Below are 12,510 nucleotides of genomic sequence, written 5' to 3'. Positions count from 1 at the left end.
CTCAAAATAAACAAAAAGAATTGGGTTTTGACATGAATTTGTGATATTATGATTTTTAATTCCTTCTAAATAGTTAATAGATATTCATAGTTTTACTTTTAGGAAATATGCTGCAGGAATTATTACAGAGCTGTTACTACATTTTTACAGAGCTGACTGAAAAAATTTATTCTCTAATCATAAATTTGCTGTGACAGCTTTAAATCTTGGAAAGAAAAAGATAATGTGAGGAATCTATTTGAATGCTTTAAAACCTCATACAGTTGAGGATTGAGACCTGTATGTTTCTTGAGACCAAGTTATTTGGCAAATATAACTTACTCCCTCACTGCCAAAACATACATAGGTATTATGTATTGGCATATACATAATATATATATACACACACACACACATATTTATACACATATATATCTGCATTTTATATGAGTGCCTCCATGTTTGGCTTTCAAAATAAGATACACAAAATATTACATTATACACATATAACACTGATATATGTATAAATAAGTACTTCACCAAAATTGCATTATTTGATCTTCTCAAATCCAAATGAAGGATTTACTTTTATAATCTCCATTTTATTTAGTACGTAACTTCATTAAAATTAATATTGTTCTTAGGAGGGGACAGGACTTGAACCACAGTCCTATGACTCCAAAGACCACGACTTAAAAAATCACTAATATGACTTCAATAAGTGGCTTTGAAAGAAAAACATGGATTCATTAATAAATAATATATATCATTTGAGTTGATATAAATTGGACAAATGTTTTTATACAATTTCAAATTTGTAGAAAATCCATAATCATTCTAATAGATAATGTATTAAAGTTTGAGTTAAAAGTTGAAAAATTGACCATTTCTGTAATGATATACTGTGATTACCATGCAAGTAAGGCAAAAAATCAAATAGATATACAAAGGCATACAGAGAAGTATAATGAAAGAATATCCCAGGTGTGTTGGAAAAGGACCACTGCAAAGACCAGAAGGATTATTTTGTAAATATGAGTTGAACTATAATATGGTTTCTGTGGAACTGCACTTGGTCTAACACAGGGGCATATTAATGAGGACTCCATGTTCAACAAAACATAACCTCCCAATAACAACACAGCTGAGGCAAGAGAAATTTCAGTATTTACATACACATGTTCAGGAGGTCACCACTTCCTGTTCCTCAAAACTCCCTCAAAGTCTGTCTCTCCCCAAAGAAACAAGCATATACGCCACTCTCTACAAATTTATCGGAGTAATTAAAATAAATATAAAATACTTTTAAAAGCTTTTATGTGTCCCTGAAAAACCACTTAATTCTTAACATAGTCTCCTGCCCTAGAGAAACAAATCAGGATGACAGTACTCTGATCAAAAAAACAGGTTTGAGTCTCAATTCAAGTCAGTATAAGGCTTTAACAGGGGAATGCTAAAATTAACAGTTTAATGCATTTAATTCCTTGTCATCCTAATGTTTTTACAGACTGAACAGTTTAAAATAATAACATTTACAGTGAATATACCTTCAAAGCAGACTTTTTAAAAAAGGGAAAAACACCAGGCCACATTTCTAAGATTTAAATTGAAGGTGAAGAGTAACACTTTGCTTTCTGATCTTTAGTACAGCAAAATGTGGCAATAATTTTTCTTTTTAAATGACATAACATATAGATTCATCAGAAAAACCAGCATAAAGAAAATGGCTATCAAAAGAGAGATGAGTGTTTTACATACAGAGGAAGACCATATCAAGCAATAAATTGTGAATCAGCCTGCTTACTAAAAAGGCTGAGCTCTACTGATTATGGTAAATTTAGAGCAGAAAATGTTACTGGGCAAAATTATACTCAAACTATAATAATCCCATCATCTACATATACACTGCTTTCATTCTACTCATCAGAGAAACACATATTTACCTTTTATAATGGAATTACAGAAAAGCAGTTGATGACTGGTTTGCAAGGCCCTTCAGGATCACTGACCTGAAATTCCTGACTCTCTGAAAGTTGCCTTTAGGTTTTGTTCACTTGTGATCCTAAGTATTGGTCTTCAAGCTGAATTTCATTAAATACTGACACTTGAAACTACAGGAAACATCTTTCCTTTGACAAGTCTTTGAGAAGGACTCGACAACACTTGCAAATACTCATTTCCCAACACATTTTTAAGATAAAGAATCACCACAACTGCCACCACCACACCATCACCATCACCATCACCACCCTGCAAAGCAGGCACCAGAGAAGCGAAACTGAGGGAATCATCCCCTCAGAAATCATACTATATGGTAATCAAATAGCAAAGAAAGGATCAAAAGAAAAAAATGAACATGGAAATCTTAAAATTTAATATTGCTTGTCATCAGCAGGCTAAACCATCGGCCTAGGTTTAAAAGGCAAGAAAGCACAGAACAAAGCTTTGTTACCCAGTAACTGATGCATGGTATACCTTCTTTCTTCATACCACTTTCCTGCTTCAAACAGTACTTTCCAGACTTCTTGAGAAAGGTTAAGTCCAGAGACTCATCGACCATTTTCCACACCCCATTTATGTGCTTAGATTATAATAAAGCATTCCAAGTCGCTAAAGTTTAAAAAGAATGCATGCCAATTCTCATAAAATCATATTCAAATTTTAGCCATCATGAAAGTGGCTCTGGTTGTCCAACTAAAGAACAGATAAGGCCGGGCGCGGTGGCTCACATCTGTAATCCCAGCACTTTGGGAGGCTGATGTGGGCGGATTACTTGAGGTCAGGAGTTCAAGACCAGCCTGGCCAACATGGTGAAACCTCGCCTCTACTAAAAATACAAAAATTAGACAGGCGTGGTGGCACATGCCTGTAATTCTAGCTACTTGGGAGGCTGAGGGAGGACAACTGCTTGAGCCTTGGAGAGGGAGGTTGCAGTGAGCCCAGATAGCACCATTGCACTCCAGCCTGGGTGACAGAGCAAGACTCCATCTCAAAAAAACAAAAAAACAAACAGAAACAAACAAAAAAAAACACCGCATGTTCTCACTCATAGGTGGGAATTGAACAATGAGAACACATGGATACAGGAAGGCGAACATCACACACCGGGGCCTGTTGTGGGGTGGGGGGAGGGGGGAGGGATAGCATTAGGAGATATACCTAATGCTAAATGACGAGTTAATGGGTGCAGCACACCAACATGGCACATGTATCTATATGTAACAAACCTGCACGTTGTGCACATGTACCCTAAAACTTAAAGTATAATAAAAACAAAACAAAACATGAATTTATTAGATTCAAATAGAATCCTGCCACACATCTAAATGTACCCAGTGCCTGGGGATAAGAGAAACAGTCCCAGGTCCCTAAGGTCACTTTATGAACAAAATTAAAGGAGTGTTTTATGGTTGAGTCTAAGGATAGAACAGATCATGATGCAGGAATTGTTACCTCCATCTTCATAATAGTAACTATCTGCATAAGCACGGGTTGCAGGGAACTCTGGAAAGTGTTTCTTTCTCTTTTTCTCTTCCTGTAACTCCTTTTCTTGCAAAAGGCGAGCTATGTCCTGCAAAGACAAGAGGAGAATGGAAATACACATTACCAAAGAACAAACAAACTCCATATGGTGGGGCTTGACATTCCACTGCCAAGTTTGTATGTGCTCTGTCCATGGCTCTCTAGACTTTCTGGCATTGATTTCATGTCTTCAAATGCCAGATGATTGCTCAACAGGAGTAGCACATGATCTAGATAAGTGAGACAGGCTTTTTTAATTGAGATTTAAATCCACCACAATATGGAAGACATTCAAAACTCAGTACTTCCTAAAGCAGGTTACACAACAGAATTTTAAAAATATGTATTTGTGGGCCCTCTTTCCAAACTGATGATTCAATAAATCTAGATTGGGCAGGATGTAGTAATCTACAAAACTTTATAATTTAAAAACTTTTGAAAAGAATTCTTATGGAGATTTTGATTTAGCTTTGCATTAGAATACCACTGTCTTAACCGAAAAAGAGAAAACAATCTTCCTTCTGTCTCCCACCTGTTCATCCCCAGGCAAATTTTTAGCAATCATTAAGTGAGAGGCACTGTGAGTGACAGAATGATGAATAACATTCCATAATGTTTCCTAAAAGATTATCATCCCTTTATGAACACAAAAGTTTCATAGAAACTTTTCAAAAAAAAAAAAAAACTACAATAAAATTAAATTGTAAATGCCTCAAAAAAATTTCCACGGGAGTACAAAAGAGGGAATACTATTTTTGCTTAAAGGAATTAGTACAAGATTTTGCGTTGTGTTAGGCTTTGAACAAAGAACTGAATTCCGACAGGCAAAGTTGAAAAAGAAAACATCAGCAGAGTTATGAACATTTTAATGGGCACCTATCTAAGGTTAAATTAGAACACGAGATACGGAATGTTGTAGAAAAAGCTGAGGCTAGAAAAACAGTCTAAGGCTGGATCACAGGAACTCCTTTTAGACAATCTTAAGAAGTCTGGAGTCTGTTAAAATAAGGGGATGGAGGATTACTAAAGGTTTTGAGCTGCAGAGTGACAATGTTCTGAATCTGAAGATTACTTCTATGAAAGCCCCATAAAATAGCCTGTAAACTTGTATGTTCATGCACACTTTTAAGGAGAGAAGTCAATAGCTATCATCAGATTCTTAAAGGCTCATACAAATATGGGAATAATACTCACTGGTACAAATGGTAATAGCAATCATTGGTAATTTGAGGTACTTACTTCTTTATATTTATCGTTCATAAGGAATAGAAGAAGTATTAAATGTTAATGTTATAAATTTAAAGAATTACTATTCTTCAAATTTTATGAATAGGTGCGAATGAAGAATACCCTAAGATGGCAATATAAATTTCAAAAGAAAATTTAAGTGAATTAATTTTTTTCACATCTATGCAGAAACAAGCTGGACGCTCATTCTAGGTAAATTAGCAATATTTATCCATATCCTCAGCTGTTTTTTACTATTCATCCAAATAGCCTTACAAATCTGACTTTATGCCAAATACAAACTTAAAATACACCATTAATACACTTTTAACTGACACATATATACGTATTTTTTTGATAAGTAATCTATGTAAATGTCCATGCAATAGTTTCAGACACTTAAGTGAGCACTCACAAAATGTTGCAACTCAGAGAGGTAAAAGACATCATAATCCTACTTAACATAAGTATACTTTTCATGAATAGAACTCTGAGTTTCTAAGACTTTGATGGAAAAACTATCTCCTAAATCTGAAAGTTAAAATTAATCTCTTTTCCAGTTCAAGTCAGACATGGTTTAAAGAGACATTGGGAGAGAAATAGTCACTACTGATATAAATTTGGGGGGAACTTCAATTCTTTATCTGTACAATGGAAAGTTTGAACTATTCAATCTTAAAAAAAAAGCCAAATGTCTTTGACTCCTTAATGTATCATTTCAACAAATGTGTCTACCAGGTGCCAATCCCTGTGCCAGATTCTTTAGCTTTAATATCTTACAAAGTAATGTATCAATCAGGAAGAGAGGAACGGGACAGATAGCCTATTCTCCAAAAAACTATTATTTGTTACAGAAGAATTTTCCAAATTTCTATAATGTTTACTACAGAAGTAGAAAGAAATGTAAACATTTCCTTGAACTGTATGTTTACTAAGCACCCAAAACTATATTTTCCTAAGTGGTTTGCTTTACAGTAAACAAATATTTCCCCTGCTATAACTGGGGAAAAAATATAAAGGAAAATTATCAGGTCCAACTTCCAGAAGAAATTATAAACTATGCTCCACAGACCTGGTAGACACGGCTTTATTAAAATGATAAATTAAGTAGTCAAAGACATTTGGCTTTAAGATTGGTTAGTTCAGACTTTCCATTGTACAGATAAAGAATTGAAGTTCTCCCCAAAATTGGTATTAGTAGTGACTATTTCTTTCCCCGTGTCTCTTAAAACCGTGTCTAACTTGAACTGTAGGAGAAAAGAGATTCATTTTAACATTCGGAGAAAAGAGATTCATTTTAACATTTGGAGAAAAGAGATTCATTTTAACATTGAGATTTAGGGATAGTTTTTCCATCAAAGTCTTAAAAATTCAGAGTTCTATTCACAGAATTGCTTATAACTGCCCTCTTGCTACTGAATTTAGTCCTAATGGAAGCATAGTAATACGCCACTCTCTCAGTGTAAAGAACCAGGAGAGAAAAAAGAATTACAGCCCTTCTTTATAATGCATTAGCTAGTCAAAGAAAGTGCTTTTAATCAAGTAAAAAAAAATAATAATAATCATAACATGTCATGCACCTTAGCACCCAAACCTTTTTGCTCTTCTAAGCTCTCAGCTCTTTTTTGAAAGAAAAGGTCTGCTAGGCTTGAGGAAAGAAAGGACAAAAATTCAATGGAAAACTGCCACTATATTATAGCTGAGGTTTAGCACAAGTCGGTTCTCCTCCCAGCTTTCCAACATTACTATGCAATGAGTTTTGTTAGATAGTTTCAGTGTAAAGTAAATCCCCCTGAAACAAGCTGACGATGGCAATTATCAGTCACAGTACTTGGATGTAGCTAACCAGCTTAGTCACCTTTGATATAAACAATCTCCTTGGTCCTCAGCTTCCTTCCTGTTAATGATAAGTCTAGAACAGCACTTCCCAAGCCTCTTCCTGAGAACACTGGCCTCAAAACTTTATCCAAAAAAAACACACCTTTCAATAGAAAGCATGCAGCATATATAACTCTTTAAGATGCATATTAGCACATTTTAAAACTTTAAAAGAAAAAAAAAAACCTGTTATCTTCCAGTAACCTATAATTTTCCAAATTTATGACAGAAGCTTCTGTTCACATTTTTAAAAAACTCGGGTAATTAATGTTCTACATAACTTGGGAAAACAAATCTAAATGAACTCTTAAGCTCTTTTAAAGTCATTTTTAATTACATTTTAATTAATGAGATAGACTTCTGGGCTAATATGTAAAAACAAACCTGTTCCACAGAAGACTTCCTAGTAAATACATTAATTGAAATGGGAGTTTACCATTGTATCTCACCTTTCCCTTCTGTTATCCAAGCTCACCCAACTCTGGAAAATTTGAAACCATAACCATAAGGAAGGAAACAGTTAAGGATCTCTAGTATACTAGAGAAAGGTAATTTTAATGAAAACATAGATTTAGTGATTCCCTTCAGTGGGCCAGACGTGTGCCCTGTGACAAATTCTTTAGCTTTAAAGAGTAGTGCTATGAGCAGTAGGGGATTGATAAATATCATTAACGTTCTTATCTTGCTTTTAGTAAAACAATTAGCATAATGTAAGAAATGAAAACATGGCTCTATGAGAAGCATTAATATAAACAAGGTGCAGTGGCACCCAGAGGATCCCCACACATCTTTCCCAAGTAGATGAGAAGTAACTGAAACATGGTGTTGGGTTCCTTAGGGTATTTCTGTCATTTACAGGTTGAGCATCCCAATCCAAAAATCTGAAATCTGAAATCCTCCAAAATCTGAAACTTTCTGAAGCATAGACATGATGCTCAAAGAAAATGCTCATTGGAACATTTTGGATTTTGGATTTTTGGATGCTCAATCTGTATATGATTTATATCATTTAAATATATAAGGGATGGAGGGTTATATCATATAAATGTATAAGGGATAGAGAGTTACTTCTCAGCGTTTCACCTCTATCCTCCAATGGCAATGAGTTTCAAAAAGAGGAAATCTGGAGTTTAAAAACAATCAAAAGGTGATTTTAAAATGTGACTGTCAAATGACTGTCAGAAAGAAAAAAAAAATCGTTCCATTTAACTGCTAAACTTCTCTATTAACTAGCAATTAACATATTAACATCTAACTCGGCAGGGATGTCAAGGCAGGTATAAATCCAAAAGGTTTGTTTGATAAAACAGGAAAATACCAATTCTATGGATGTAAAAACATCAGTATAATAGTGTAAGAAGAGAGGAAGACCTCAACAAGAAGCCTCCCATCTCCCTTTCTAGTCATATTTATAATACTTAAAACACAGGAAAATTTTTAATAGCTAAACGGTATTACTGTTTGATCTAGCCTCTAAATATTACCAAAGAATGTGTAAATATTCTTTTAGAACATGAAATTCTAATCTTTTTAAGAGTGCTATGTGTAAGTACCATGGCTCATACTAGATTCATTTTTTCAATGTGAATTGGTTACTAGGTTTATCCCTGAGCAGTTTATACTATAAAGGGTTTCAAATTGTTAAACTAGTGCCACAAACTTTTCATGACATGTTTGGCCATGCTAATATTTATTTAAGGAAAAAAAAAAAGTTTTTCCTCAAAATAGTTGCACATTCACATATATTTTAAACCTAGGTTTAAACACACACACACACATCTAGTCATGCACATAAGTACACACACACTTTTAGAGTTTTATTTAAGAATAACTAAGTTAAATTAACTGATTAACCTTAACCCATTTTTATTAACCACTAATTCATAGAGTCCAGTATACCCAAAGTCTACAAGCTCCTTCCAACAGGGAGCCTAGAGAGAACTACCATATTCGAGAAACTATGTAAAAGAGTTAAAAATAAATAAACAGAGACAGAAGAGCAAGACAGAGTGAGAGAGCAAGAAAGTGAAGAAGAGGAATGAAGGGAGGGAAGGTGAGGAGTTCTCAAAGCTAGAAAGACCGAAAAAAAAATTTTTTTTTTTTCAACTTTTCCACATCTGTGTCCTGCATGGAAATGCTACTTTCCTTACATCTGTGCTTTGTTAACAAACATAATAAAATTATACCATGACAAAGCTAAAACTGCTAATTTATACACGCAAGGTTGTATAACTCCACCACATCTGACACACAATGTTGTTCAGAAAAAATTAAAAAAAAAAAAATCTCTGTGCCAAGAGAAAAGGGTTCTCAGTCTCTATATCTAGTATTTTATGGGGTGGTAACTAACCAGGAAAATTGACCCCAAAAATCTCTTAAAGAGATTTGGGTGGAAACCCAGAGAGAGATTTTCCACAGCCCTGCTGCTGCTAAGTCCTTATTAACCAAGTAGACTCTACATGGAAGCAGAAGAGCATTGAGGGGGAAGGGGGAAAAAAAAAAAAGGAGGCCGGGCGCGGTGGCTCGTACCTATAATCTCAGCACTTTGGGAGGCTGAGGTGGGCGGATCACAAGGTCAGGAGATCAATACCATCCTAGCCAACATGATGAAACCCTGTCTCTACTGAAATACAAAAAATGAGCCGGACGTGGTGCCAGGCGCCCGTAGTCCCAGCTACTCAGGAGGCTGAGGCAGGGGAATCGCTTGAACCCAGGAGGCAGCGGTTGCAGTGAGCGAAGATTGCGCCACTGTACTCCAGCCTGGAGACAGAGCAAGACTCTGTCTAAAAAAAAAAAAAAATAAGAACTAAGAGAGTTCATTAGTCACAAGCAATTCTTTTTCAAAAATTGGCCAGAAGAATTAGCACTACTGTCTCAGTATTAGTTTCCTCTCCCTTTCAGGCACCCTGTTACCAACAGACTAAAATAAATAAGCATTTTCATATATCCCTCAATGACAAACTTTACTCAAGCAAATTTTCTTCATTTAATATTGACAACATACTAGACAGCTGAGAGTCACATTTTTCTACCTTGGCACAGTAGCCATCTTCTCATCTGAGGAATGAGTTGAAAAGTCAGAAAGTCTGAATGAAGTTTATATAGGCTTGTCTGGTCAACACACCTATACAACTGGATTTCTCATTTAACTTTTCCACTCTACTGAGGGCAAGCTAGTGGGAGACCTGTAATGACACGTGTGTAAACGCTTGAGGACCTCTCAAATCACACCATACTGAAACACACTTAAGCCTGTTTAATTTTGCCCTAGGCAGCACATATCTCTCTTTAACAGAAATCAAGGAAAGGGCAATTATAAATTTAACATGTACCAGGTGCCCCAAGTACCTGATCTCATTTACCTCACAACAGCCCTTTAGGGTATGCACAACTACCATGACTCAACCCATTTCGGAACCTGAGGTTCTGTGTGGTTAAGGGCGGTGCTGAAAATCACACAGCTAAATAGTTAATGAGCTAAAATTCAAACCCAGGTGAGTGTAACTCCAAAGTCCACATGTTTCATGTATACCACAGTATGTCTAAGTCAGAAGCAGTCCGGAGACCTGAATTGTACAGACATTTCTCTGGCATTTTATAACTTGGAATCAGTCACTTACTTCTTTAATACTTAATTTCTACATCCGAAAAATGGAGTTAATCACTAAACTGCTTATTTTATATAGTATTACCATGAGATTACTTACTATGATTACTATTTAGATTCTACGTAATTAAAATAAAGTGTTTTATTTTCTCTTTCTATCCTGTTTTTCCCTAAACGGAGAAAAAAAAACCCCACAGGACAGCAGTAGCATTTATAAGAAGCCAACTTCATTACTCTGGTATTTTTTAAATAGAAGCTTTCCTGTCTACAAAATATAATCACTTCTTTTAGTTCCCAGTGTCATCCCCAAAGCAAAGTCTTTACTATAAAGAGGCAACACATTAAATACTAAGAAAGAGCCTCCTGTGTATTACAGGAAGTATCAAAAATAATCCCTAATTTTTACTTGCAGCTCTGATTATCACACGATCATGATTTGTTTCTTGAAGAAACAACTCAATACACTCATACCAGGTGTTTCACATTCATCTGGCATTGAACAGAAGTCTTACAGGAACAAGAGTGGCTCAGTAGGAGTAGCAGTGTATGTAGGCTGTTTACTGATGACCCTGATCATATCTATTTAACATGATGATCATAAGTGCCAGTTTGCCCAGTATAGTTTCAGTTTATGTAATTAACACCATGCTTATAACCCTCGAAAGTGTTTCTGGGTGCTTAACAAACCATATTGTTATCCAACTATTAAAAATAATAAATCATTTGCTTCTCTATTATAAATCAAGACAGTGACCAAGTACAGCATAACAGGTGTGAAAGCAGGGTAGCATAGAAATGATGTAAAATGAAATAAATTGTTCATAAGAAGTGCTGAAACTAAGCTGGGCACAGTGGCTCATGCCAGTAATTCCAGTGCTTTGGGAGGCTGAGGCAGGAAGACAGCTTGAGCACAGGAGTTTGAAACCAGCCTGGGCAACATAGTGAGACCTCGTCTCTACAAAAAAAAAAAAAAATGTTTAAATATTAGCCAAGTGTGGGCGCGTGTGCCCGTAGTCCCAGCTACTCAAGAGGCAGAGAGGATCACTTAAGCCTGGGAGGCGGAGATTGCAGTAAGATCACACCACTGCACTCCACCCTGGGTGATGGAGCAAAACACTGTCAAAAAATAATGAAAAAAAAAAGGGCTGAAAATAATAACACAAAAGGAAATAATAGCTGATGGTAAATTCAAGTCTTCTCACAAACCAAACACTATTAGTAATTTTAGTCATTTTCAGCCTTAAAACTATGACTTAAAAATATATACAGAATCAAACTGATCAGTTTTTTTTAACCAACAGATCAGAGGAAAGTGAAACCTTTAAGAAAAAGAGAAAGAATGAGAGCAATGCCTGCTCCTGGCCTCTCCCAAGGACTACTCCCTGCCTCCTGCACAGGCCCCACTCAAAAGTCTGCTCTCTCTAATGCTGCAAGAACAGCCCAGGGACAGACACCTTGTAGTAAGCTGAATAATGTGCCCTCTCTAAATTCATTTCTATCCAAACCTCAAAATGTGACCTTATTTGGAAACAGTCTTTGCAGATGTAATTAGTTAAGCTGAGGTCATACTGGATTAGGGTGAGTCCTCAATTCAATGACTGATGTCCTTGCAGGAAGACAAGAAGACACAAAGATACAGACAGAGAAGAAAGCCATGTGACAATGGAGGCAGAGACTGAAGTGATGCAGATACAAGCCAAGGAATGCCAAAGATTGCCAGGAGTCAGGAGCTAGGAAGAGGCAAGGAAGGATCCTTCCCAAGAGGTAGCGTGACCCTGCCAACACTTCAGATTTTAGACTTCTAGCCTCCAGAACTCTAAGACAATAAATTTCTGTTAAGCCAAGTTTGCAGAGTAATTTGTAACAGCAGTCATAGGAAACTAACTCACATCATATGTGAAATTATCCATTATCTCTCAAGACTTTTACCATTTACATAATCAAGAGGCTATAAATCATGGTCCACAGAGGAAAATGCAGCCCAAATAAGAGGCATTCTGCTTCCCATTCAGAAACCCTTCATTGAGCCCGTGACCTACAGAAAGTTTTTGCTCTAAAGCTGAGCACCCCTTTCTCCATGAGGGAGAGGGGCAGTAACTAAGTTATACCTCATCCTTCTTCTCCTGAATGCGTCGTCTCTCTGCCTCAATAGCCAGCTTCTCCTGAATTTCCTGAGCAATTTCACAGTCTTGTTGTTCACTAAAAAGCAAAGGTGAAAACATGAATAAGGAAAATAAAAAATAATGTATTTCCTAAAAGTAATAAATACAATTTATTGAATACTCACTATATGAGAA

At 35.9% G+C, this 12,510-nt stretch overlaps 1 protein-coding gene across 2 annotated transcripts in view; it reads right to left on the bottom strand.

Annotated features, from left to right (window-relative positions):
• Positions 1–12,510, bottom strand: part of CCDC50 (coiled-coil domain containing 50) — a 69,205-nt gene that overhangs the window by 25,043 nt on the left and 31,652 nt on the right. For both annotated transcript variants that reach the window (XM_516951.9, XM_003950254.6), the window contains exons 4-5: positions 12,322–12,412; positions 3,433–3,550 (exon numbers count right to left, since the gene is read on the bottom strand). In XM_516951.9, the coding sequence (XP_516951.3) occupies positions 3,433–3,550; positions 12,322–12,412 (209 nt within the window). The remainder of the gene's footprint in view (positions 1–3,432; positions 3,551–12,321; positions 12,413–12,510) is intronic.

The sequence above is a fragment of the Pan troglodytes genome, chromosome 2, assembly GCF_028858775.2.
Source record: "Pan troglodytes isolate AG18354 chromosome 2, NHGRI_mPanTro3-v2.0_pri, whole genome shotgun sequence".
In the NCBI taxonomy this organism is placed as follows: domain Eukaryota; kingdom Metazoa; phylum Chordata; class Mammalia; order Primates; family Hominidae; genus Pan; species Pan troglodytes.
This window is presented reverse-complemented; position numbering and strand designations above follow the sequence as displayed.